The sequence below is a fragment of the Trichosurus vulpecula genome, chromosome 1 (assembly GCF_011100635.1).
Source record: "Trichosurus vulpecula isolate mTriVul1 chromosome 1, mTriVul1.pri, whole genome shotgun sequence".
NCBI classification, from domain to species: domain Eukaryota; kingdom Metazoa; phylum Chordata; class Mammalia; order Diprotodontia; family Phalangeridae; genus Trichosurus; species Trichosurus vulpecula.
In genome coordinates this window covers 56,516,164-56,544,130 of record NC_050573.1, presented here as the reverse complement: position 1 = coordinate 56,544,130, position 27,967 = coordinate 56,516,164, and the positions used below count along the sequence as shown (strand labels likewise).

Genomic DNA, 27,967 nt, shown 5'->3' with positions numbered 1-27,967 from the left:
GTCTAGGGTTAGTTCCAGCCCTTCCCACAAAGGAGAAGTCTCCATGCCTCCAAGTAGAGCCATACAACCATCCTGGGCAGTAACCAACCTCCCTCCCCAGTCACTCCCAGAATCAGGATTAGAGACCTAGAGAAAGGGGACAGGCCCAGAAGAACCAACACATTGCCAACCATCTAGTCCAAGGGTTAACCTCAGGTCCACAAACATGGGGAAAATTACATCTGTATTTCAAGAGAAGTGAGTTTCTTTGTAATTTTTTCTGCATTTAAACCATTAGAGAAGGGACCATAGGTTTTGCAGGTCTGATGGCCAATGAGGTGCATGGCCCACGAAAGGTTGAGCCCCTATCTCTTCAACAGGTTTTCTTGGTGCCTTGAATTTTAACATCACAGTATTTTCTGTGGCCTTTGAACTGCAACAAGAGTTGGCCCTGAGGCTGGCTGCCCCCTCTGCTGCTAAGAGAAGCAGGGGGCATTTTCCATTCCCTCATCTCTGGCGTCAGCGTTGGTTTTGATGACTTGGACCTGAGCTTCCTTCTAAATGATTTTCTCATTTATACTACTTGCTGCTTACATTGCACTTTTGGTCCTTTTGCTGATCTGTTTGTACAAATCATCCCATGCTTCTCAATTCCTGTCATTTCTGCAAATGACATTCATTCCATCCACTTAGTGCAGGAGTTATTGGAGCACTGGGCCTGGAGTCACGCGAACCTCAGTTCAAATTTGACCTCAGACAGACTTCACTGCTGCCTCAGTTTCCTCAACTATGAAATGGGGATACAACAGCTATTTCTCAAGGTTGTTGTGAGGCTCCAATGAGATAAGTGGAAAGCGCTTAGCACAGGGCCATTATGATGACAGCAGTTGGTGCAGCCATTCCCCAGATTAATAGCATCCACTGTATGGGTGGTATACGCTAAACCTTTGTTTCTGTCTTTGGTGAGCCCAGGCTCAGGCCCACTCATTTTCCAAAGGAGGAGACTAAGGCACAGAGAAGAGACTTGTCTATGGTCAGACAGCCAGGGATAAACTGGACTAGAATCCAGGCATTCTACCTCCTAGCATGGACATTCTCCCTGCTCTGCGCCCCCACCACTGGTAGTGCCAAGGGGACAGGGAGGGCATGTACGTGTGTGTGTAGAATTCGTAAAATAGAACTCCATACTTTTTATTTTAAGTTGGTCAAAGGGAATGTCTGTGGCTGGAGCTGGGTACCCTCCAGCTCTGGCCCCCTCCCAACATTGTGCAAAGGGAGGGGGTGGCAGTCCTGGCCAGGTCTGAGACTCGGCCCTCACTTCTTCCCCTTGGCCGTCAATGGTGGCGGCTGCTGCTGCTGCTGCTTCTGCTTCCTCCGTTTCCTCTTCAGTTTCAAGGCCGCCCGCCTCTGCAGCGTCTGCATCACACGCTCCTTAAACTGCTTATTTTTCTGCCGGATCTTGGCCAGCTCTGCCTTCCTCTTGGCCTCCAGGTCTGGGTCCTGTAGAGCCGGGTCACATGCCAGTCTGCTCTGCTTCTGGGCCCCAGCTGGCAGATGCTGCTCAAGTCCTGCCCCCACCCAGCACCAAGCCCCAGGTCCCATGGGCACCTACCTTCCCTTCCAGGATCAGCTGCTTTCTCTTATTGATCTCTTTCTTCTCATCAAAGTCCGTGGCCTCCAGTTTCTGAGGTGTAGAGAGTGGAAGGAAACATTAGAGAGGCAGGGACGGGGCGAGGAGACGCCGCACGGTCTCCATCCTTGAAGTAGAGGGAGACAAAATTAGAAGCACCAAAAGTCATAGCTGGAAGGACCAGAAAGCATCGTCTCCATCTAATCTCATTTTATAAACGAGGAGATGGAGACCGCATGGGCGTTATCCCAGGCTCACCCAGCTGGTGAAGGACAGACCTGGAAGCGGAGCCCAGGTAACCTGCTCCCCAGCAGAGGGCTTGAGGCAGCTCCACAATGGCTTCCTGCTCTGAGCAGGGCTACCGTAGACTCCCTCACGGCCCGCCTGCCCCTCGCCTGCTGGGCACACTCACAATCTCACATTCTCTTCGGACTACGTTGACCTGGGTGAGGATTTTGAGGACCTTGGCCTCCTCCATGCTGAAGTCGTCCAACTTCTTCTCTGCAGGGGGCAGAGCAAGGGAAGGGTCAGGGCAGTGAGGGCACTCACCCAGCAAGTCCTGGCTCTTCCCTGGAGATCCAGGGCACCAGGAAAGGGAAGCTGGACCCTTCAGAGGTGCCCTCAGGGGAGTCAGACCCAAGCAGATACAGGGCATTTACTCACTGATCTCTTCCTCGATGGCGTGTAGCAGGTGTATGTCGTACTGAGTCACAAGTGTGATGGCGATGCCGTGACGCCCTGAGAGGAGGCCAAGAGGAGTCACCAAATGGGGACAAGTGGGCACTTCTGCTCCCTGCCTTTCCCAGCCCAGGAATCCAAGGGGCTTTGCTATCCCCTTCTGGCACCTGCAGGGCTCCCAAGTTTGTTGGGTCCACTGCTCACCATGGCCCAAGGCCATTCTGTACAGTAGAGGCTTGAACCATGGGGCTGAGGGGTTCAAAAGAAATCCTGTGCACCCAACCCTGGTGTTTCCATCCTCAGACCCTGCTTTGCTCACCTGCCCGCGCAGTCCGCCCTACTCGGTGGATGTAGATCTTAGGGAGGCCTGGCGTATTATGGTTAATGACGACCTGCACTGTGGGAATATCCAAGCCTCTGGGAATGAGAACAGGGAAGGCCACAGCATGGCAAGAACCTTGTTAGCACCAGAATAAATAACTCTCTTCTGACACTTTACTCCCTTTCCAAAGCACCTTTCTATCCAACCACTCATCTCACAATGGATGGAAGCCCCAATAACTCCACAGTTTTGTAAGGGAGGGATTATTATCTCCATTTGATGGATGAATAAATTGAGGCCCAGAAAGGGGCCCTCACTTGGCCAAGGTCACAAGGCCCCACCTGGAGTTCTTCCTAAACCTTCCTGCTGCCCCGAGACGAGGTCTCCCAACCCAGCCCTTCTTGGTGGCCCTGAGTGTCTGTGCATTGGGGAGAGGCTGGGACCCTAGGCACAGAGTCAGCCTGGGGTTTTTTCCCTCCTACCGAGATGCCACATCTGTTGCAATCAAGATCCGGTAGACGCTAGACTTGAATTTGGCCAAAGCAGCAAAACGAGCTTTCTGTTCGGGAGAAAGGGATGCCTCATGGAGCCCCATCTCTGGCTCTGGCCCTGCCCCCACCCCCATGCCCACCCCCACCCCCCATGAAGAGTGCAGCTGGAAAAGGAGGAAACAGGGCTGGGTTTGGGGAGAGCATCTTTGTGGCCCAGGCACATAGGCCCTGATGGGGAGGACCGCCCCCTAGGGCACCATGGGCCAGAAAGAAGTCTGGGCCCAGGAGCACCACCAACTTGCCTGCTTCATCATGGAATGGAGTGCCACGGAAGGGAAGCTGAATTTCCTCAGCATCATGTTCAATACCTGGCAGGTCCTTCAAAAGAAAAAAAAAAAAACTGCCTTCTGAAGGCACCCTGGGGTCTCAGTGACAAGGCAAACTATTAGGGGAGACCATACACCGAGGGGGGGGGAAGAGCCAAAGCCCCACCTCTGCTCCTTCCTTGCCAGTTTCGCATCATCAAAGGGCCGAGTGACCCCTTATCGGGGCAGGCTGCAAACGAAGCCATGGGGAGGTCAGGTGTGGCCTATCTGACCTCCCCAACTTACTTGCATGTGTTGGTGAAGATGATGATGGACCAGTCTTCATGCTCATCATGGAAGGTCTGGATCAGGTGGACAAGGTAGGCATCCTTTACCTTCTCAGGCACCAGCAAGTAGCGTTGGTCTAGCTGCTCCACGGTGCGGACCCTGAGGGTGGTGAAGGGGAAGCCTGAGACTTGGGGGCCTAGCTCCCGCCAGCTCTGCTACTGATGGGACAGAGGGAGGGCACTTGGAAAAGAGGCTGCCCTAGGAAGGCACCCAGAGCAGGCAGGATGAGGGCCCCAAGGGGCACAAGCTCCCTCATTCACCCACATTCTCCTGACCCAGGAGTGGACACCTTTCCCGCCTGAATCACCACTGTGTCAGTAGCGAGGCTAAGACACACCAGGGCTGGAGCCCAGAACCCAGTGTCCTCCCTCCCAGTCTGGGATTCTTTCCACTCTACCCCCCCCCCCCCGCCCTTTTTTTCTTTCCAGGAAGGAGAAGGGAGATGAGACAAAAACAGTAAAGACTAGGCCAGATCTGGTATGTGGCCCTTCAGAGCAAGCGAGAGGGGGAATCAGGCCAGGAGACAGGAAGTGGGGAGCAGGCCACTCACTCAGCCTGGGCTTCCCAGAAGAAGGGCTTATTAGAAGCGATTCCCCGGAGAACTTTTAACGTGTCAGTGAGGGTGGCGCTGAAGAGGAGGGTCTGTCGCCGAGGGGGTGCCGCGTCAAAGATCACTTCCAAGTCTTTGGTGAAGTCGGTGCAACCTTGTTCCAGCAGTCGGTCGGCCTCATCCATCACCTGGCAACACATGGGTCATGATTATGGAAGCTCAAGCTTCCAGGGGGCCTTAGGGTTTGCACAGGGCTTTCCTTGGATTGGGCCTATGTGGGGCAGCTAGGTGGCGCAGTGAGTACAGCATTGGCCCTGGAGTCAGGAGGACCTGAGTTCAAATCCAGCCTCAGACACTTGAAACACTTACTAGCTGTATGACCTTACCTGCCTTCTCCCCTCAAAAAAAAAAAAAGTTAGGGGAATAGGCCTATGTGGTATTGGAAGAGCACTAGCATCACTGACAGAGTAGGAAGTGCGGGGGCAGAAAGGTCCAGTGACCCAGCATGTAAGAAGAAAAGCCACGTTTGGAGTCTGGATCCCTAGACTCTCAACTCTCTTGGAGGCAGGCCACCAAAGCCAGCTCCTGAGTCTAGGAAGAAGAGGGAGGGCCTGCCACAGAGGCACAGCAGAAAGGCTGACAGGGAACCCCAGGGGCCTGCACAGAACAAGCACACAACCAGTGTCTGCTGAATGGAATGTGCAATGACATGAAGCTCCCCATCCTGGAGGTAATGAGGACAGCTTCTCAAAGGCCTGATGGGAAGCCCCTATCTCATGACTGGAGACTCCCAGAGACCCCAGAATAGGAACAGGGAGGGCTAGTTAGGTCTGGGCTCACCAAAAACCGGATCTTCTTGATGCTGAAGGTGCTGGAGCTTCGGAGGTGATCGGCCAGGCGGCCTGGCGTCGCGATGACCACATGGGGCTTACGGGACAGTTCCAAAGCCTGGGCCACCATGTCTGTAGGCATCAGAAGAAGGAAGGGAAAGCAGGAAAGTAACTATCAGGACCCACAGAGACCCTTCCCCAAGGCAGTACTCTCTGTTATCACAACTGAGAGTTACTCAGGGAATAGCTGGGCCCAGGGCTCACATACCCATTCCCCCAACGATGATACAGTCCTTCAGGCCCAATGGCTTCCCAAGGACACGGAACTGCTCAGCAATTTGATAGGCCAGTTCCCTGTAAGACAGAACCCACCATCACATTACACCTAAACAGTGCTTTGGAATCTCATTTAATCCTGAAAATACTCTGAAACAGGTACTACAGATGAGGAAACTGAGGGCAAAGACTACTTCTTTTTCATATTAGTATCCTTAGCATTTAGCACAGTGCCAGGCACATAGTTGGTAGGCACTAAAAAACTGTAAATTAAATGACTTGCCCATCATGGCCACACAGCTAGTGCCAAGGAAGGGAAGAGGCTGAAGCTAGATCTTCCTGATTCCAAGTCCACTATGTCAACCACGCCTCTCATGTTTATTGGGTGTCGAGCCCACAAACATTTTCTTGAATGCTATTACATGCCCAAGACTATCTTAAGTAACACGGGGTCGCAGAGATGGCAGGAGCCTCAGAGGGTCCTACTTGAACAGGAATCCTCTCTATAACTTGCTCCACAAATGATTGTCCAACCTTTGCTCAAAGTGTGACTTCCACCTAGCGCTCTTAGCTGTGCTCTCAGGAGCCAAGGAAAGTAAGCCTAGTTCTTGGTTCAGGGGACAGCCAACTACTTAAGGTCAGTTAGCAGGTCTTCTCTTGTCCATGCTAAAAATTCCCGGCTTCTTCCCAGGATGAACTAGAGTCTTCTCCATCCAGGTCACCCAACACAGACGCCTCAGCTTATTAACACTCTTCCTAAGACGCAGCACCTCCCACAGGTCAGTTTACGGTCCACTCAGACCCCAGTACTTTCTCAGATGAACTGCTATTCCCTATTTTATACCTGTGAGGTTGATTTTCTAATGTAAGTGGAGGACTTCACACTTATCATCCCTATCAAATTTCATCTGATTAGCTTCAGCTCAATGTTCCAGCCTGTCAAGCTCTGCGCGAAGATACTCTTTGTTATGCAGTTTGTCCACTGTCCCTTCAAGTCCTGCCCTATATTCTCCTCAGATCTGAGAAGGATGCCATCCATTCCTTTAGAAACTGAGAACACGTTAAGGAGCAGAGAGCCAAGCCTAGATCCTTGGTGCTCGAAATAACGTTGCTTAAAGACTCCAAAGTACAAGATGTGGTATATCCCAGGCTTCCCCAGGTAAGCCTGGCTCTGCAAGGAGAGTGGAACCAAATAATCTCAAAGCTACAAGAAACCTTAAAGATTATCTACTCTAAACCTCTCATTCTAGAGGCAGAAACCAATAGAGAGGAGCACAGATTTGGTCGAGAACATCTAAGTGGTTAGTGGCAACAATGAGTCTCTCTGTTATTCTACAGGAGAAAATTACTTTCTAGGTATACCTAAAATTAATACTATGATACAGAACACCTGATTGTTTACTATTTCTATTGACTTCACCAGGTTCTTCAAGGGTTCCACTGTTGAATATATAATATGTGTGTATGTATGCATGTGTATGTATATGCATGTATGCGTATGTATTTATATGTATACATACATACATATGCTTTTATGATTATTCACCCTAAGGGCAAAGAATTTTCCTATTTTCTTTTTCTAATAGTACTACTAATTATCACTAACACATAGCACTTTCCACATTCTTTCTTTGTAAGGCAGATTCTTCTCTGTCTTCAGATCAACAACCTAAATTTTCCTTGTGTCTCAGCGAATCTATATTTTCATTTTTTTTCTTGCCTTGTATTACCTTCAGCACAGAGGGGTCCCAGAGGAAGCACCTCATGCTCTATCAGGCTGGAAAGACTAGCTAGAGCTGAAAAGATAAAACTTAACAGGTGTGTCAAAGTAAAGTGTGGGTTTAAAAAAAGGCAACTAGGCCTGTACAGAACAGGGGAAGCATGACTAGACCACAATATATGTGAAAAAGACCTGGGGGTCTTAGCGGATGTCAAGCTCAATACAGATCAGCAATAGCGGCAGATCACATTTATATAAAAAATGCACATGATTAAAAAAAAGCTAATGCTGCTTAGGCTGCCTAATGTCAGGAGCTGCTGGGAGGTACTTAACTGCTAAGAGCTGGGTACCCTGGTCAGGACCCATCTGGAGTGCTTGCGCTCAGCTCTGGGTAGCACGTTTTAGGAAAGACACAACTAAGCTAAAGAACATCCCAGAGTCTGAGGATGATAAGAACCCCATGCTAGACTATGCCATGCTGGCTAAGGAACTAGGGGTTTTTATCCTAGAAAAGAGGAGACTTAGGAAGATACAAAGATCACAGACTTCAAATACTCAAAAGGCTGTCATGTAGAAGACCCTCAGCCTTGTTTGGTTTGGCCTGATGGGTACAAAAGCAGGAGCGAGGAACAGAGGCTTCAAAGGCAGATTTGGGCTCAAGAGAAGGGAACACTTCCTCTGAGTTATTCAGAAGTGCAGGGGATAGCTCAGGAAGATGTGCGTTTCTGCAAAAGCTGACTCCCTACATGTTAGGAATTGTTCAGGCACAGTCTGGAGTAGACAGCCTCTGAGAACTTCTGCTCAAATGATGAAGTGCTGCTCAGTCACCAAAAGCCAAGCCTCCGTGGAGAGGCGGCCGTGACTCAGCCAGAGGCTGGGAAACTTTTCAGAGCTAACTAGACAACCTTCCCATTCACTGGCCCTGAGGGTCCAAGTCAAAGTCTTCTTACTAGGCTGGATTTCTGTGGGCTAGCTCAGCTCCGAACAGTAACACCAGGGGACCAAAGAAATAAAAAAGGTAGGTATATGCTTTAGGTATGAAGGTCAATATTGCAAACAAATTAGAGGAGCACGGAAGAAACTACCTGTCAGTTCTATGGATAGGGGAAGAGATCATGACCAAAAAGGAGATAGAGAGGGTCATAGGAGATAAAATGGACAATTTGACAACACTAAATTTAAAAGTTTTTACACAAACAAAAACAATTGCAACTAAAACTAGAAGGAAATTGGGGAAAAAATCTTTGCAGCCGATTTCTCTGATAAAGATTGCATTTATAACAACAAAAGCCATTCCCCAAATGATAAACAGTCAAAGGACACGAATAGGTTTGCAGAGGAAGAAATCCAAACTGTCCATAGCAATATGAAAAAACCACTCTAAATCACTAACAGAGAAATGTTAAAACAAATCTGAAGTACTACTTCACACCCATGAGAATGTGCAAGTTGACAAAAAAAGAGCATTAGAAATGCTGAAGGGGCTACGGGAAAACAGTCACATTAATGCACTGCCATTCTGGAAAGCAGCTATGCCCCAAAAGCTATTAAATTATGTTTACCCTTTGACTTAGCAATACTGTTACTTGGTCTGTACCCTCAAGAGATCAAAAAAAGAGGAAAATGATCCATATATTCAGAAATATTTATAGCAGCTTGTCTAGTGATAGCAAAGAACTGGACACTAAAGGGGTACTCACCAAATGGGGGATAAACAAGCCATGGTATATGAATGTGATTCTGTAAAGAAATGATGAAGGGAATGGAACGGTTTCAGAGAAATGTAGGAAAACTTAAATGAAGAGATATAAGGTGAGCAGAGCCAAGAGAACCAGTCATGTTTGGACATTCTCAGGTTGTCCCTCGATCATTAAGTGGGAATTTTTGGAGGTTTGCAGCACACTGTGGAAAACCACAGGCAACATGTGAATGTAAAGAAAACTTAAAAATTTTATTGGGCCATAAATGCATAAATTGTTATTGATTCATTTATAGTTACTTATCTATTTTATCACTTACAACCGTAACTGTTCATATGTAAATTTATTATAAACAGCTAAATTTTGTTAAAAGTGTCAGTATGCTAAAAGAACTATAATCTATGCACTCTGGGAATGCCTCCTGTCTCTTTACCATCCAGACTCAAATCACATGACTTTCTCCCACGCCTGTCCTTGCTTTTTGATGAAGAAGGAAATCCATGAAGCAATGACACTAGTGGCTGTGAAGACTCTGCATAGTGTGCAGGATAATAATCTCTCCTGAATAGAAACTACAACTTTTTTATGGGTGCAGTGTGTTTTTTCACTTTTTTCCTGTGTTAAATATGATCAGAATTATTGAAAATACTTACTTTTGAGGGGGTCCTGTGCTCCTTAATGTCAAGGGATGACTACATAATAACAATATTATAAGGAAAAAAACCACAATGACCAACTACTGTTCCAGAGGGTAGTAACAAAACATGCTGCCCATTTCCACTCAGAGAGCTGATGGACTGGAGTACGGATTAAAGCATTTTTTTTAGACATGGCCAATGGGGGAATTTGTTTTACTTGATTATATATGTTTATAATGAGTTTTGTTTTCCTTCTGTGCTCAATGGGGGAGGGGAGATGAGAGGGAGCTGAAAATAAAATCAAATTTAAGGAAAAAAATAGTAGTGGGAGCTTACATTTATATAACGTCTCACAACTGCAAAGCCTTTTCATGTACATCATTTCATTTGATCTCAAAAGAACACTTCTGGGGAAGGTAATATAAGCGTCATTATTTCTATTTGACAAAGAGGAAGCTAGTTTTCCCTTTCCTCGGGCTCCTTCTCATCTGCCTAATAACACTTTTAAACCTCCACAATCCCCCTCGCCCGAAGACTTTTAGATAAGGGTGTCTACACCCAAGGGTTCCACTTTTTCATGACCCTCTTCCTTCAGCCCCTGGCTATCAGGTCCTTCCCCTCACACTCTCCTGATAAGCTCCCCATCCCCAGACATGGGGCCTTTTTTCAGTCCTCATTCAACAGGACTTATCTGAGCCTTTAACACTACTAGCCTCCCCCTTCTGCTGGATATTCTTTATTTGGCTGGTTTCCCAGATACAGGGTTCCTCTCCCTCCTCATCTTCTTAACTCTTTAAGGTGAGTTGCCCCAGGGATCAGCCCTTGGGCCTCTTCTCTTCTTAACTCCCTCCTTTGGTAATCTCTTAGTCCTTGTGGATTCAAATGTCAGACCTGCATCTCCACCCAGTTGTCCTGCCATACACTCCCAGCTCAATATGACCCAAACCAAGCTCACTATCTTTCCCCTTGAGTTTGTCGCTCAGTTGTCTTTCAGCTGTGTCTAACTCTTTGTGACCCCATTAGGGGTCTTCTTACTGGAGTGCTTTGCCATTTCCTTCTCCAGTTCATTTTACAGTTGAGAAAACTAAGGCAAACAGGGTTAAGTGACTTCAGTGACTTGCCCAGGGTTACACAGCTAAGAAGTGTCGGAGGCCAGATTTGAACTCAGGTCTTCCTGACTCGAGCTGCCTTCTTTCCCCTTATAGATATGTCCAATGATCTTTTCTCAGCCCTCATCATCCTTGATCTTTCTGTACCTTTGGACACTGCTGACCGCTCTCCTCCTTCTGGCATTCATACCTTCTCTAGGGCTATCATGACCACGCCTAGTAATCTCCTTTCTTTGTTATTCATCCTCCTCCTACCAGTTAAGTCTCTACTCCTGTCTTCTCCCCTATAAGTTAAGTTATCCTCAGCTCTCTATGTGGCTGACTTCCAAGTCTATATATCCAGCCCTAATCTCTCCTTTGAATGCCACAATACTTCTTCAACTACCTGTTGTACAGCTCTGTCTGGACGGTCCTGCCTATATCTCAGGTTCAACAGGTACAAAATGAAAATCACCTCTCCATTTCTGCCCCTGCCTCTCACCAAAACCAGCCCTGCCCCACCCCGCAACTTCCCTATTTCTACTGACCCCACTCTCCATCCAGTCACTCACGCCTGAGACCTGAGTGACCCTTCCCTATCACTCACATACCCTATTTCCAATCACTCGCAGAGCAGGCCCTTCGAATTCTCTCTCCATGACAGCTTTTCATCCGTCTCTTTCTCTCCATCAATACTACCACCACCTCCTATCCCTGCAGAAAGAAGCTACCAAGGGCAGGACCTGAAATAGTGTTCATCATTGTATCTCAAACATCTAACACAGTGCTTTGCGTATAGCAAGTACTACGTGTTTGCTGAGTGAACAAGTCTCAATAGGTTAGAACAATCCGCCAAATCTAATGAAATGAAATGTAACAGAGATAACTGCCAAGGCCTACATGTGGGTTCCAAAGTTCAGCTGTACAAGAAGATGGGGAGATGTGGCTAGACTGGCTTCTTCATGTAAAAGATCTAGTGGTTTTAGTGTTCTACGAGCTCGATATAATTCAACAATGTGACACAGCAATGCAAAAAGCTAACGATATCTTAGCTGCATAAAGAGAGGAAGAGCATCCAGGAGGAGGGGGGGACAGGCTTCTTCTCACTACCCGGGTAAGACTACATCTAAGACGCTGTGTCCTGTTTTGATCACCACAGTAAGGACACTGACAAACCGGAGCACATTCAAACTTGGGTGATCAAGACTGTCAGCATACTGGACACTAGGCCACACAAACACCAGTTAGAGGAAGTGTGATGGAGAAGGGAAGAATAAAGAAGATCGATGTTTATTTGAAGGGTGTACTCTTGCGGGTCTTTTGCCTTTTTTGTAGCCCCAGTGCTTAGCACAGTGCCTGGCACATAGTAGGCACTTAATAAATGCTCACTGACTGATGTAGAAGAACTGGAGGGGGTGGAGCCAAGATGGCAGCTGGAAAGCAGGGACTTGCTTAAGGTCCCCGCCAGGTCCCTCCAAACACCTATGAAAATGGCTCTAAGCAAATTCTAGAACTGCAGAACCCACGAAATAGCAGAGAGAAGCAGGGCTCCAACCCAAGACAGCCTGGATGGTCGCTGGGAAGGGTCTATCTCATGGAGCTGGGAGCCAAGCGGAGCAGAGCCCAGTGTGGGCCATGCCAGGACAGACCAGACTGGGAGCCAGGCAGAATAGGCTGTAGCGCCCTGAATTAGTGAGCTGTGGCAGTTACCAGACTTCTCAACCCACAAATGCCAAAGACAACAGAAAAGGTTAGTGGGAAAAGCTGCTGGGACAGAGTGAAGGGAGTTCTTGGTTCAGCCACCGCCCCAGGGGCAGAGGAGGTGGTGCAGCTCTGAGGCTGCTTCCAGAGCTACAGCTGCAGTTGCTTCTGGCCCCAGGCCCAGACCTGCTTGGATCCAAGTCGCGGTCTGGGTTGGTGGCTCTTCGGGGAGGAGGAGTGCTAGTGTGGCAGAGCTTGCTGTGTAGAAGTAGCTCTGAAAATAGCAGTGCAGCCCCTCAAGCTTGGAACAAAGTATTCTCTACTCTACAAGCAGTCATACCCTGACGAAAAAGCTCAAGGGTCAAGTATGGCTGGGAACATGGCCAGGCAGTGAAAACAGACTGAGGTTCAGACTCAGACTTTGCAACCTTTCTTTGGTGACAAAGAAAACCAAAACATACAGCCAGAAGAAGTCAACAAAGTCAAACAGCCTACATCAAAGCCTCCAAGAAAAATATGAATTGGTCTCAGGCCATGGAAGAGCTCAAAAAAGATTTGGAAAAGCAAGTAAGAGAAGTAGAGGAAAAATTGAGAAGAGAAATGAGAGTGATGCAAAAAAACCATGAAAAACAAATCAATGACTGGCTAAAGGAGACCCAAAAAAATACTGAAGAAAACACCACCTTAAAAAATAGACTAACTCAAATGGCAAAAGAGTTCCAAAAAGCCAAAGAGGAGAAGAATGTTTTGAAAGGCAGAATTAGCCAAATGGAAAAGGAGGTTTAAAAGACCACTGAAGAAAATACCACCTTAAAAATTAGATTGGAGCAAGTGGAAGCTAGTAACTTTATGAGAAATCAAGATATTGTAAAACAGAACCAAAGGAATGAAAAAATGGAAGACAATGTGAAATATCTCACTGGAAAAACCACTGACCTGGAAAAGAGATCCAGGAGAGATAATTTAAAAATTATTGGACTACCTGAAAGCCATGATCAGAGGGTAAAATAGAAATTGAAAGAATCCACTGATTGCCTCCTGAAAAAGATCCCAAAAAAGAAAACTCCTAGGAATATTGTTGCCAAATTCCAGAGCTCCCAGATCAAGGAGAAAATACGGCAAGCAGCCAGAAAGAAACCATCTGAGTATTGTGGAAACACAATCAGGATAACCCAAGATCTAGCAGCTTCTACATTAAGGGATCGAAGGGCTTGGAATATGATATTCCAGAGGTCAATGGAGCTAGGATTAAAACCAAGAATCACCTACTCAGCAAAACTGAGTATCATGCTCTAAGGCAAAATATGGTCTTTAAATAAAATAGAGGACTTTCAAGCTTTCTCAGTGAAAAGGCCAGAGCTGAATAGAAAATTTGACTTTCAAACACAAGAATCATGAGAAGCATGAAACGGTAAACAAGAAAGACAAGGGACTTACTAAAGTTGAACTGTTTTGTTTACATTCCTACATGGAAAGATGATGTGTGTAATTCATGAGACCTCAGTATTAGGGTAGCTGAAAGGAATATGCGCGTGCGCACGCACACACACAGCGGGCACAGGGTGAACTGAATATGAAGGGATGATATCTAAAAAAAAAAATCAAATTAAGAGATGAGAGAGGAATATATTGAAGGAGGGAGAAAGGGAGAGACAGAATGGGGTAAATTATCTCACATAAATGTGGCACAAAAAAGCAGTTCAATGGAAGGGAAGAGGGGACAAGTTAGGGGGAATGAGTGAATCTTGCTCTCATCAGATTTGACTTGAGGAGGGAATAACATACACACTCAATTGGGTATCTTACTCCACAGGAAAGGAGGAGGAAGGGGATAAAAATGAGGGCAGATGGGGGAGGAGGTAATCAAAAGCAAACACTTTCAAAAAGGGACAGGGTCAAGGGAGAAAACTGAATAAAGGGGGACTGGATAGGAAGAAGCAAAATACAGTTAGTCTTTCACAACGTGAGTACTGTGGAAGGGTTTTACATCATGATACACGTGACCTATGTTGAATTGCTTGCCTTCTTAGGGAAGGTGGGTGGGGAGGGAAGAGGGGAGAGAACATGGAACTCAAAAGTTTTAAAAGCAGATGTTAAAAAAAAAGTTGTTTTTGCATGCAACTGGGAAATAAGATATACAGGCAATGGGGCACAGAAATCTATCTTGCCCTACAAGAGAGTAAGGGAAAAGGGGATGGGGGGGAGTGGAGTGACAGAAGGGAGGGCTGACTGGGGAACGGGGCAATCAGAATATATGCCTTCTTGGAATGGGGGGGAGGGTAGAAACGGGGAGAAAATTTGTAATTCAAAATCTTGTGGAAATCAATGCTGAAAATTAAAAATATTAAATAAATAATAATAATTTTAAAAATAAAATAAAAAATAAAAATAAGAACTGGACTTACTCTTTTAAATCTGAGGTACAATGGGTAGAAATTGCAAAGAGATAGATTAGAATGGATGTAAGGAAAACCTTGCTAAAAAGGCAAGTTATCCAACTGTCCTGAATGGTTTTTCCCCTCACTGAAAGGCTTAAAATGGAGATCTGATAATGACTTTTCAGCTGCTGCAGTGGGGATTCCTGCTGAGGAATGGGTTGGACTAGATGCCCTCTGAGGGCTCTGCCAACTCCGTGAGTCTGTGATACCTGTTTGTTCTTCTGACCTTGTTATAAGTGTGGTGCTACCATGGGTGGGCAGCTAGTCCCCCATATTTTAAGTCACAGAGTTTCTCTCTTCCTCACCTCTTATATCCAAGCAGTTACCAAGTCCTATGGATTCCACCTCCATAACACCATTCATAGCTGTTCCTTCTGTTATTCTCACTCTGAATCCCTCAGACAAGGTCCTCATTACCACAGGCCTGGGCTACTAAAGCCTTGTTAGGTCCTCCTGCCTGCACTCAGTGCTCTAATCTAATCCAATCTTTGGCCACTTTATATGCAGGGCATTCCAAGTGTCTTAATGAGGCTGTAAGCTACTAGAGCTGCACTAAGTCTTTCGGGACACCCTATATTTCTTATCCATAAATCTGGTTATGTCCAGTTGCTCACAAGCATTCGGTAGTTTCCCACTGCCCACTAAAATTCAAACTTCTCTGCCTGGGATTCAATTCCAACATTACCTTCCCCCATTAGAGTAAGCTACCAAACAGAATAAATAAATTCTTTGTGGACAGGGACCATTTTTGCTTTTTCACTTTGTATCTCTATTATGCAGGGTGGCTGGTGCATAATAAGTGCTTAGTAAATGCTTGTTGATTGCCTATGGGATATTTTGAAGGGAATGTCACACATGTACCTCAAACTTTACATGTCTCAAACAGAATATTTTCCCCTTCTGAACTTTCCTGTTTCTGTCGAGAGCACCACAGTCCTTCTGGCAACCAGGTTTGCAATCTCTGAATTGTCCTTAACTCCTCATGATCCATTTAATCCAGACCTAATCAACCACCAAGTCTGTCCAACTAACCCCCACAATGCCTCCCATGCCAGTGCCCTAGTTCAGGCTCTCCTCGCCTCTTCCTAGGGGCCTCCAGACTCTGCCCTGGCTGACATCTCTTCCTAATGCACAAGTCTGACCACATCATTCTCAGGATTCTCATGAACCTCATGACTCACAATCCCAAAGGCTTCTTAGGACCTCTGGAGCAAAACAAACTCCTCCCTTTTAGCAGTGAAGGCCCTTCAAACCTTGGTCTCCAACTACCTTTCCAGTCTGAAGACAGATTACTCCCCTTCAGACACTCTGCAGTTCAGCCAAACTGGCTTTCCCACCATTCCTGGAATATAAAGCTTTTCTCTTTCTTTCTCTCTCTCTCTCTCTATGCCTGTGCACAGGTAGTCTCCCATGTCTGGAATGCATGCTTTTCCCGCTTGGAATTCCCTTCAAAACTCAGGTCATGTGCCCCCGCCCACGTGAGGCCTTTCCTGATCCTGGCAGCTGTTCATGCCTCTCCTCCTCCAACAGCAACCAAAAAAACTGGACCTTGTTTTTATTTTGTATCTGTTGATTGAGAGGCATATGGTTTCTCCATTCCTCATCTCAGACTGTGAGTTCCCTGAGGGCAGGGCATGTTTAATTTTTGTCTTTCTGACCTTTATGCCTAGAACATATAGAAAGGGTTTATTAAATGTTCATCTACTGACAGACTGGTATCAATGCACAAGTAAATATATATTAAATATCATCACACAAATGAAACTGTTCTCCAGAGTTACCAACGGGTCTCTTAACGGCCAAATCTGATGATCTGTTTACAATCCTCATCCTTCTCAAACTATCTGCTACACTAACATGACCTCCCTCTTCACCGGGATATTCTCCTCTGGTTTTCCTCATACTTGCTAACCACTCCTCTTTCTCCTTAGGGGGCTCCTCATCCATATCACACCCCTAACTGTAGGTGTTCCCTAAGATTCTGTCACAGGAAGATAGATTTAAAGCTGAAAGGGACCTCAGAAGCTAACCAGTCCGACCCCCTCAATTTACAGAGGAGGAAACTGAAACCCACGGAGTTAAGTGACTTGCCCAAGGTCATGAATGTAATGAACATGAGAGGTGGGCTTTGAATCTGGCTTGGGCCCATTCTCTACTCTCAGCACCTAGTTGATGCTGGGCCTGGAATCAGTAAGAGTGAGTTCAAATCAGCCTCATATGTGTAATAGCAGTGTGTCCCTGGTCAAGTCCCCTGCTTGCTTCAGTTTTCTCAATCGTAAAATGTGGATAACAATAGCACCTACCTCCCAGGGAGATATCTATAAAGCATTTAGCACAATGCTTGGCACACTGTAGGTACTTAACAAATGCTCGTTTGTTTCCTTCCTTCCTTCCTTCCTCCCTCCTGGTGGCTTCAACTCCCATGGGTTCAACTGTCATCTCCATGCTTCAGTTTTGTATCACCCAGTGCCTATTTCAGACTGGACACCCTGGAGACATCTCAAATACAACATATCCAAAACAGAACTCCTATTTCCCCTCTGCAAATCCCCTCCCCACCTTCATGCTTCCCATCTTCTGTCAAAGGCACCATCATCCTTCCTGTCTCCTAGGTTCACAATCTCAGTGCTCCTCCTGACTCCTCATTCTCCCTGACCTCACAGATCCGGTCCGTTGCCAAATCTGGCTGTTCTACCTCCACAACGTTCCTCTTCTCCCTATTCATACACCTACCACCTTAGTTCAGGCCCTCCTCACCCCATGCCTAGATTACCGCACAGGCCTTCTAAATGGCTTCCCTGCCTCAAGCCTCTCCTCATTTTAAACTGTGCTACACACTGGTGCCAAAGCAGCTCTCATTAAGTGCAGATCTGACCATATCCCTTCCCCTCTCGATCAACTACAGTAGCTTCCTATTGCTTTTAGGATAAAAATCAATGCTTCTCTTTTTAAAAGCCACTCTTTATTTTAAAGCCCTTCAGAATCTTGTCCCAAACAATCTTTCCAGCCTCATCAGGTGTGACTCTCCACAGGAGCACCTTTTGGGGGTGGGTGGCTCCACAGTACAGCCACACTGCTCTTCTCTCTGTTGCTCACACATGAAACTCAATCTTCTGTCTCCTTTGCACTAGCTGCCTGAAATGCAATCCCCCTCTGACTCCCCTTCACAGAAGCCCTCTCTTCCTTCAAGATGGTTCAGGTATCACCTTCCACATGAAGTCTTTCCTAATCTCCACAACTGGCCGTACCCTTCCTGCCAAACTATTTACAAAGAATAACTCTGTATCTATTTTTTTTTATATTCTGTGTCTCTCCTGCTCTTTTTGAGATAGAGATTTTAACCACTGGAATTTTTTTATCCCTAGAACAGTGCTTGGCACATAGTAGGCATTTAATAAATGTTTAGATGTTTTTCAGTCACTCTCTGTGACTTGGCAAAGATACTGGAGTGATTTGCCATTTCCTTCTCCAGCTCAATTTAATGAGGAAACTGAAGCAAGCAGGGTTGAGTGACCTGCCCAGGGTCACACAGCTAGTAGGTGTCTGAGGCTGGATTTGAACTCAAGAAGATGTATCTTACTGACTCCAGCCTTGGCACTCTATCCACTGTGCCGCCTAGCTGCTCCATTTATTTAACAAATATTTATTAACTAATTAATACATAATATAACACTAAGTTCCTTCAGGAGGAAGAGTCCTAATAATGGAGGGAAGAGAAAGGCCTTGTTTCAGAGGTGATGCCTGAGCACAAATGCTACATCCTCCAGGAAGTTGTTCCTGATACCCATTCTGTAGCTAACTTAACAACCTTATGCCCATCACAACTCATACAGCTCAATCATTATATACTGTGTATTGTAGTCTTCCCCCCTCTGCTAGACTATGAAATCCAGCCAGTCAATAAACATTTTTTAATTGCCTATTCTGTGCCAGGCGCTGTTCTAAGCAGAAGAGATACGAAGAAAAACAAAAAACAGTCCCTGCATTCAGAGAGCTCAGTCTAATGAGGGAAGCAACACGCCAACAGCAATGTACACACAGAATACAGACTGGATAAATTGGAGGTAATCAACTGAGGGGAAGACATTAGAGCAGGGATGATATAATGCTGCACGTCCTTCAGTCCTAGAACAGCACATATGTTTGTTGCATTGTATAGCTCTACTATAGGGCAGCTAGGTGGTACAATGAACAGAGTACTGGGCATGGAGTCTGGAGGATCTGAGTTCAAATCCAGCCTCAGATGGTTACTGGATGTGTGACCCTGGGCAAGTCGCTTAACTCTGTTTCCTTCAGTTTTCTCCCCTGTAAAATGAGCTGGAGAAGGAAATGGCAAACTAGTACATCTGCCAAGAAAACCCGAAATGAGGTTACAAAGAGTCAGACACACTTGAGATGACTAAACAACAACTATAGTCTTGCCTGACATCAGAAAGCTAAAAAGTGGTAGATCTGGGTCTGGATCCCGTTTCTCTAAGGCTTTCTCCCCCATCATGCATGATACCCTTTGTTACGGTACTCACAGTGGACATATGGAAAAAAAGTCATAGATTTCGATCTACAGTAGATGGTACCTCACCAGAAAGGTGAACATGGCCATACCTGGTGGGCGTTAGCACGAGGCAGAAAATGCCATAGGGGTCTTCGGACAACTTCTGCAGAATCGGAAGAACAAAGGCAGCAGTCTTGCCGCTGCCAGTCTTTGCACATCCCATGCAGTCTCGACCTAAGATGACAACAACAAATACCATAACCTTTTGCACATGATGCACTTTACCGAGTGACTTTAAATACATTTTCTAATTTCGCCCCTGTGAGGTAGTTCAAGCATTATCGCCCCACCTTCCAGAGGGGGATACCCCAGTAAGTCCAAAGCACAGGCAAACATCCAACGGGGAAGAATCCAGGTGGGTCTCCTGATTCTCACTCCAGGACTCTTTTCGCTGGACCAGCTGCTGCCTCAGGTAGAAGGAGCCTGGAGAAATTTAAAGCCCAGAAGGGAGGAGGGGAGGAAATCCAATGGTGGGAAAGAGACCCTTTCTAGAGGGGCAGAAGGATGGAAAGGACCAGGCACGAGGAAGAATCCACAGGCTACCTAGGATGAAGGACAAAGAAGATGGGAGCCAACCAGACAGCAGGGAAGGAGGAAGGAAACTGAGGGGATGGGGGGGGGCGGCTGAAGAACTGAAGGCTTAAATGAGATCGCCTAGGGAAAGCACTATATAAATGTCAGAGAGTATTATTATATGGAGGGCGGTGGATGCCATGCAGGGGGGTGGGGGAGGGAGAGGATGAAGGCTGAGACAAGTTGGAGGCTCAAGAAACTGGGGCATGAAAGGAAGGTAGAAGGAGAGGTGATGAAAGAATGAGTGGCTGAGAAAGATGAAGGGAGGGGGATGATGATAGGTGACAATTCATTCTATCTATCGCCCTTTGAGGTTTGCGAAGCATCAGTTACATACACGAACACACACTCACTCTCTCTCTCTCTCTCTCTCTCTGTGTATATAGTATATACATATATACATATAAAATCTCATTTTAACCTTCCAACAACCCCGAGAGTAAGCGCTATTATCGACATTTTACACATGAGGAAACTGAGGCAGAGAGGTAAAGCGACTTGCTCAGAGAGGCACATTCGCTCAGAGTGGAACGTGGAACTCAAGCCTTCTCATCTATCACCAAGGTGGGGAGGGGGGGACGAGGCCGCTCACCCTCCAGAATGGCGGGGACGCAGTTCTGCTGCACGGGCGTGGGATGTTTCAGGCCCAGCTGTTTGCACTGCTCCACGAGCCACGACGCCAGCCCCAGCTTCGCGAACTCGGCCATGGCTCCTCCGCCTCCGCTGCGACAGCCTCCTCCTCCTCCTCTTCCCTCACAGCCAACGCCGCCGCGGGCTCCCAAAGAGAACTAAACTTGCTCCTCGCGCACCGGTCCTGCCGCATTTCCGGGGCGCTCCTACGTCACCTCCGGAACACGCCTTCCTGGTCCTCCCGCAGCCCCCTCCCTTCCAGCGCTGTTCAAGGTAAGAACTACGATTCCCAGAGGGCCGCGCGGGCGCCGGCTTGCGTCACTTCCTTCTCGTCTCTGTCGACGTGTCGGTAGCAAGATGGCTCCTCCGGCTCCTGGTCCCGGGCCGGCCCCTGGCGGCCCCGGAGAGGTGGACGAGCTGTTCGACGTGAAGAACGCCTTCTACATCGGCAGCTACCAGCAGTGCATCAACGAGGCGCAGCGCGTCAAGGTGCGTCCAGAGCGGACCGGGATGGAGGGCAGGGCGGGAGGTCCAGGGCCTGCCGGAGCTGGGCGACTGTCCGCGCCTCTCCCGTGGTCCAGGCCAAGGCCGTGGTCAGAGCCGGTCCCGGGGCGGGGCAGGGGTTTCGTAGCCCAGCCGCCGGGGCCCTTTAGAAGGGATCACGTCCAAATTCTCGCGTGCCATTTTACCGACTAGGCAAACTGAGGCCAAGAGGGCGCTGGCGGCCGATACGGCGAATCCATTTCAATGCAGCGAATGTTTATTTAGCCCCCCACTATGTGCCGGGCCCTGGGGAAACCAACGATGACGGACAGTGAGACGGCGTCCTGGGCTCCCAGGGCAACCCCCTCAATTTTACCAATTCAAGAAACTGAGGCTTCAGAGCCGCGAACGACTTTGCTCGAGGTCAGCACGCGGTAAATAGCAAACAGAGATTCAAAGCCAGGACCCCAGACTCCAAATCCAGCCTTCTTCCGGGGGCAGCACACCTAAACTTTTACATCTTAACACGCGCCAAGAAAAGGCAGAGACAAAGTGCTCTAGGAGGATAAGTCCTGGAGAGATTTTGTCCAGCCCCAACCGGAACGGACAACTCCTCCCTTCCGCCCCCAAATCCTACTTAGCGAGTGGACATCTGGACATCTGGCCCGCTGCATAGGGAGGTCTCTAGTGACTGGGGCCTTGCTACCTGCTAAGGAAAACGGTCCCACTCTTGGGCCGTTCTCGTTGTGGAGAAGCTGCCCCTCCTCCCGTTAAAGCAGGCTTCTCTAGGGAAGCCTGGTGAGGACTAACTCTAGATGGTCCAGCTTCGTTAACCTCCTCTGGGACTGTTAGAGAACCTGAGTGAGCTGCCCCAGTCAGTAGCTAGGGTGGGAGGTGTGGTCAGAAGACAAGACTAGGAGCTTTCTGGTAAGGACGGAACTTAGGTGCAGGATTGCTGAAAGAGACCTCTGCCAGGCTGGACCTTGGAGTCCTACATCCTCCCCCTTCCCCCCTCCCCCAACGCTTTCTCTCCTGCTGAGAGGGGAGGTGGAAGAGCAACTGTGTAACATTTCTCTACCCAGATTATGTAGGACCTTTAAATTACTAAATTGTCTACCTTGGATAGCTCTTTGACCTCGGCTGGGTGGAGCCTAGGGTGAGAGGGATGTGAGGTAGGAAGTGGTCATTTTTTTTAACCATTAAGTGTTAAGTTTTACAGATGACTGGTGTTTGGGAAAATCTCAACTTGGTGCTCTCCTGGATCTCTCCAAGATCCAGGCTCCAATAAGGTATCTTCATAAGGAAAACTCTTGTACGTATCAGGTCCCCAGCCCTGGGTTCAATTTAAGATTTTCTACAGATTTGTCCTTTGAGTATCTACCAAATTCTTCCCAAAGGTGGCAGGCAGAAATTGTTTCAAAGGAGCCCAAAGTCTAGCAAAGGTAAATGATTTATGTGTTCAGAACACTCTTCACTTTAAAAAAGGGGGGGACCTTCACATAGGTTTTGATTTGATTCTCACAGGAGCCCTGTGAGGTAGGTAGCAGAAACATTATCCTCATCTTCGAGAGTAGGTTCTTGGAGGTCAAGGACTGTTTCATTTTTTTCTTTTTTTTTTTTTAATTAAGATTTTTTATTTTTAGTTTACAACACTCAGTTCTGCAGGTTTTTGAGTTCCAGATTTTCCTCCCCTCCCTCCTCAAGACAGCATGGAATCTGATATATCATCTACGTATAACTTCGCATTCAACTTATTTACACAATAGTCAAGTTGTAAAGAAGAATTATGACCAATGGAATGAATCATGAGAAAGAAGAAACAAAACCAAAAAAAAAGAGAGAAAAGAAAAAAAAGAGAGCACATAGTTTGCCTCAATCTGCGTTCAGACTCCATAGTTCTTTCTCTGGTTGTGGCCAGCTCTCTACATCATGAGTCCTTTGGAGTTGTCTTTGAACCTTGTATTGCTGAGAAGAGCCAAGTCTATCGAAGTTAGTCATCACAGAATCAATATGTCTGTGGTTGTGTACAGTGTTCTCCTGGTTCTGCTCCCCTCACTCAGCATTAGATCATGCAGGTCTTTCCAGGTTATTATGAAGTCCGTCTGCTCCTCATTTCTCATAGCACAATAGTATTCCATTACATTCACATATCACAACTTGTTTAGCCGTTCCCCAGTTGATGGGCATCCCCTTGATTTCCAATTCTTTGCTACCACAAAAAGAGCTGCTATAAATATTTTTGTACATATGGGAAGGACTGTTTCATTTTTGACTTTTTGTCTCTAGCACGGTGTTTTGCACGTATTTGCTGAGTTGAATGAGTAAGTCGAGGCCTTATCCATGGTCATATAGCTGATAAGTGGCAAAGCTGCTTCTGTTCAGATCCAAGTCTTTCTTTTATTCTGTTATACTGGCTTGGTAATTACTGGAAGTTGACAAAACCAAGGCAAAAGACATATGGCATTTGTGTACATAAGACTCCCCATACTAGTCCACCACCTTGGCTGGGGATCCAGTCCAGTGCAACAAGCATTTATTAAACTCCTGTGTTGGGCAGAGCCCTGGGCTAGGAGTACAAAAACAACAGAAGTCCTTAAACTCAAGGGGCGTACAGTCTACATAAGGAAGACCTAGGAGCAGAGAAGTACATGCATGATAACTTGAGGAGAGCCATATTTAACAGCGAGGCAGGATCACTTTTTCTGTAGGAAATCCTGTAGAAGTCATGGAATTTGAGAGTTAGAAGGGGCCTCGTTGGTCATATAGTCCAACCTATATATAAAAGGAATCTCCCCAATAACATGCCTGAGAGGTGGTAATTCAGCTTCTGAGTAGAGGGGGAAGCCACCACCTCTCCAGGCAATACATTCTGCTTTCCAAGAGCTGTCATTGTTAAGAAGTTTTTCTGACCTCAATCCCAAATTTGCTTCTTCAAAACTCCAACCTATTGCTCCTGGGTTGGAGAACAAGGCTTGTCCTGCCTTCATATGATAGACTTTCATATACTTGAGGATCTGAATTTTCTCTTCTGCAGGCTAAACATACCTGGTTCCTTCTCTTTGCAGCCTTCCCTGTGGAAGCTCAGTTAAGACTGACTGTGGGATATCCCTATGATGTCCTCAGAGTCCTTGACATGGACTCAAGGCCCTACACCATTCTGGTTGGCCTCTAACTGGATACAGTACTCCAGAGGAAGTCTGATATAGAAGTACCTCCTTCCTGTTCCAGAAAACTGTGCCTCTCTTAAGGCAGCCCAGATTGTCCTGGCTTCTTTTGGCTTTCACAGCACACTGCTGACTCCTATAGAGCCACTTACACCTCCAGATTTTTTTTCAGACTAGCCGCTGTTTCTCCATGCCTCCCTGTCTTATGCTCCAGAAGCTGAATTTTTGTGCCCACGTGCAGGCTTCCCACTTGTTTCTGTAATCGTGTTAGATTCAGCCCAGTGCTCCAACCTGTTGAAATCCTTTTGAATCCTGCTTGTCTTCTAGAGGGCCAGCTTCTTCCAAGCTGGGTGTCATCTGCAGACTGCATGAGCCTGCCACTTAATCATTTATCCGTGCCATTGATAAGAATGCCAAACAGCTGGAGGGCAAGCACAGATCCTCCCAGGGCTCCCCTGGGCTCCTCCTGCCATGCTGAATCGTTGGCAACCCCTTAGTGAGGCCAGCCTCTTCTGAATCCATTGAATTGTGTTATTTCCGAATGCATAGCTTTTCCACAAAAGTGGTAAGAGAAGTCTTATCAAAAGCTTTGCTAAAATCTTCATACACTCTCTGCCCAGACTTTCCCTCATTCACTAACCCAGAAACCCTGTCAAAAAGGAAAATGAAGTTAATCCAATGTTAAAGCCATGCTGGCTCTTTGTAATCCCCACTTCCCTTTCTAAATAAATGTTTGCCAACTAGCTCTGTAGTGATAATTTCTGGTTTTCTCAGGAATTGAAGTCAAGCTCACCCTTCTAGTTTGCAGGCTCTGGTCTGTTCTCTTTCTCAAAACTTGGGACAACCAGTATTTTCCCTTTTCCTATTCCCTCTCCATGATCAGCCATGGCAGGCAGTGGCTCAGCAGTCACATCTGCCCACTCTTTGTGGCTCCTGGTGTTTGATAACCTTCACAGTCAGGCTCTGGCCTTCCTTTCCAGACTTACTGCACTTACCTCCCTCTCCCAAACTCGGTGGTCCAGCCAAATTGGACTTCTCCCACCAGACCTCTATTTCCCTTTTCCTACAGTCTTTGCACGACTGTCTCCCATGCCTGATGCTTCCTCCCACCCTGATTCTTAAAACCCCCAGCTATTCTTCAGAGCTCAGCTCCTGTGCCACCTCCTGCTTGAGGCCTTCCCTCATCTATCCCAGCCCATGCAATGTGGTGCGTATATGTATGGTACTTACTCACATGTATCCACCAACAGGATATAAGCTCCTTGAGGGGAGGCGTTTTTTGTTTATGTTTTCCTAGCATAGCACCCATCACTGTGCCTGGCATATAGTAGGTGCTGTTGGTTGACTGTTTCCCTATGTGTTCATCCTAACATTTCTTGTTCTTTCTAGCTTTCCAGCCCAGAAAAAGAAGTTGAAAGAGATGTCTTCTTGTACAGAGCTTATCTCGCACAGGTGATGATGTTTTCAGACTTTGTAACTTGCACACACCCTTCATTCAGACTTCCCATGCCTATATAACAAAGTTAGATCTCCGCTTTATCATCCATTTACTTTGGTTCTGTAACAAGTCTCGATAACAGTAATGATAGAAAGAGCTGGAAGGGACCTTGGAATTTTACAATTGGATGGGAACTGTCAAAGCTCGAAGAGAGCCTCAGAGATCCTCTCTTCCAAGTGTGTCATTGGATGGAGAAGGAAGTTCAGAAGTTGTTCATCCCTCATATAGGTGTGCTTTCTAAAGACTGCAGGCAGGGCAGGCCTGCTCTATTAATAGAGAAATGGCTTCAGAGAGAGGTCAGTGCTTTGTTTTTAAAAAAGTTTTTATTCATACCTTTCAGATTAGTTTCTTTTTCCAATAACTTCCTCCCATCACCAGTAGAATCATGTTGATAGCAAAGGAATGCAGTTAAACAAAACAAATCCACCCACTGGCTACGTGATTTGTTTCCTCCTCTGTTCTCTGGAATCAAGATGGTCATTCCATAGATCTGAATTCTGAAATCTTTGCACTGTTTTCCTTTCTGTTAACATGATTGGTGTGTATACTGGCCTCTCGGTGCTACTTCTTTTACTCTGTATCAGTTCAAATAAGTCTTCAGGTTTCTCTAAATTTTCCATGTTAGCCTTTTCTTAAGAGGCAACATGACTGAGCAGGTAGCGTGGGAGCACTGGGGTCAGGAAGCTTTGAGTTCTGGTCCTTCCTCAGCAACAGACTTGCTCTGTGCCTGTGGGGAATGCCCTTAACTTCTCTGTACCCCAGAGAAATTCCTAGGATTCTGGGTTACAAATTGCTAATCTATGTTGATGGAGAAGTTTCCACAGTAGACATTACCTACGGAGAAGAATGATAGGTCTGACTGGTCCACCCCACCCCCGCCAAGCCTACTTACAGTGTACTACTGTCCTTTTCAATTCTCTCTCCTTGTGGGGCGGGGGTGGGAAAGACTTCCTAGAATGTAGGACTAGGTTCATATGTTGCTTAGTTTTACTGAACTGTTTTGTCTTTTTCCTTTATATTACTTGTTATAAGAGATTGCTCCCTGGGAGGACAAGAATAGAGAAATTATATTGAGAAATTAAGGTAGCAATAATATTAAATTAAATTTATAAGCTCTATACTGCCTCTACTGATAGTAACTAATATAGCACCTACTGTGTGCCAGCCGCTGTGCTAAGCACTTTACAAATATAATCTCATTTGATCCTCACAACAACCCTGGGAGGGAGGTGCTGTTATGATCCCTGTTTTGCAGATAAGGAAACTGAGGGACACAGAGGTGAAGTGACTTGCCCAGAGTCACACAACTAGTAAGTGTCTGAGGCTAGATTTGAACTCAGATCTTCCTGACCTCTGGTCCAGTGTCCCATACACTCTCCCACTTAGCTGCCACATAGCTAATAACTATTAGGGCTGAGCCTGACACTGAGGGCCTAGGAGCTCCTCCCTCCAAGTCCAAGGCCTCAGAGTGGATATTGACATAGGCTTCCTTGTGGCTGCTGGTGTCATATCAAGGCTGTGCAACCGTCCACAGCCCTGAGGATGTGGAAGAGAGTAGAAACCCTGCCTGGCTCCTGTAGCCTTGCCATTCCAAGTCCTGAACTGCCTTTTTATGAATGAGGGGAGTGATACAATGGGATGTCTCTCTGCTCTCCACAGAGAAAGTATGGCGTGGTACTGGATGAGATCAAAGCCAACTCCTCCCCAGAGCTCCAGGCCGTACGGATGTTTGCAGACTATCTTTCCAGTGAAAGCCAGAGGTGAGTGGGAGGGGCCCAGTACTCACAATGGCAGTGCCTTAGTTTCTTCATCTGTGAAACAGGGGTAACATTTGCCTACCTAGCTCACAGGCCTGTTGGGGAAAGCAAGGCACCACAGTTATGTTAGTGGCTTATTATTGTCATCAGAAGCCTGGGTCTCTTAGAGCTTCCAGGGCCTCCAGCGAAGGAGAGATCTCCATAATGTTTCTGGGCTGGGGCCAGTGCCTTCTTGACATTGTTAAAGTGTGGGAAAGATGTTCAGGGTTCCGGTGACATTGTCGCCAGGCCCCAGGTTTGCTCCAGAAGCAGACCAACGGGCCTCCAGGAAAGATGCTTTCATGGGCTCTACCCCTCAGACTGCACTCACCCCCAGTCTGATTAATTAAAGCCTTCTTACTCTCTGAGACTACAATGGACCTTTTCTGGTACTGGAATTTAAATCTTTTCCCTTGGAGTTCCTGTTTTATAAAGGAGACTGTACTGGAGAAGTGTTCCCCTCTCTTCCAGTCCCCAATCCAGTAGACATTTGACATCCATTTTAGAAATATAAATTATTACACTTACAGAATCATAGATATTTTTTAGAAGGGGAGGAACTTATAGAGTCTTGGAG

At 46.7% G+C, this 27,967-nt stretch overlaps 2 protein-coding genes across 3 annotated transcripts in view; one reads left to right on the top strand and one right to left on the bottom strand.

Moving 5' to 3' along the window:
- Nucleotides 1–1,149: 1,149 nt before the first annotated feature.
- On the bottom strand, nt 1,150–20,786 carry DDX49 (DEAD-box helicase 49). 2 transcript variants are annotated; one of them, XM_036758282.1, is made up of 13 exons: nt 20,412–20,786; nt 19,297–19,420; nt 5,402–5,487; nt 5,144–5,265; nt 4,304–4,491; nt 3,712–3,852; nt 3,403–3,478; nt 3,092–3,168; nt 2,607–2,704; nt 2,273–2,347; nt 2,022–2,110; nt 1,592–1,663; nt 1,150–1,479 (listed from the first exon to the last, which is right to left on the bottom strand). In XM_036758282.1, exons 1-13 carry the CDS (start codon nt 20,524–20,526, stop codon nt 1,294–1,296), a joined length of 1,449 nt encoding a protein of 482 aa, XP_036614177.1. In that variant the 5' UTR covers nt 20,527–20,786; the 3' UTR covers nt 1,150–1,293. The 2 variants fall into 2 exon arrangements, with proteins under 2 accessions (XP_036614177.1, XP_036614182.1); XM_036758287.1 differs by lacking the exon at nt 20,412–20,786 and adding an exon at nt 19,537–19,891.
- Nucleotides 20,776–27,967, top strand: part of COPE (COPI coat complex subunit epsilon) — a 22,910-nt gene continuing 15,718 nt past the window's right edge. Inside the window, exons 1-3 of the mRNA XM_036758299.1 lie at nt 20,776–20,938; nt 25,486–25,548; nt 27,254–27,354. Of these exons, the coding sequence (XP_036614194.1) occupies nt 20,807–20,938; nt 25,486–25,548; nt 27,254–27,354 (296 nt within the window). The 5' untranslated portion in view covers nt 20,776–20,806. The remainder of the gene's footprint in view (nt 20,939–25,485; nt 25,549–27,253; nt 27,355–27,967) is intronic.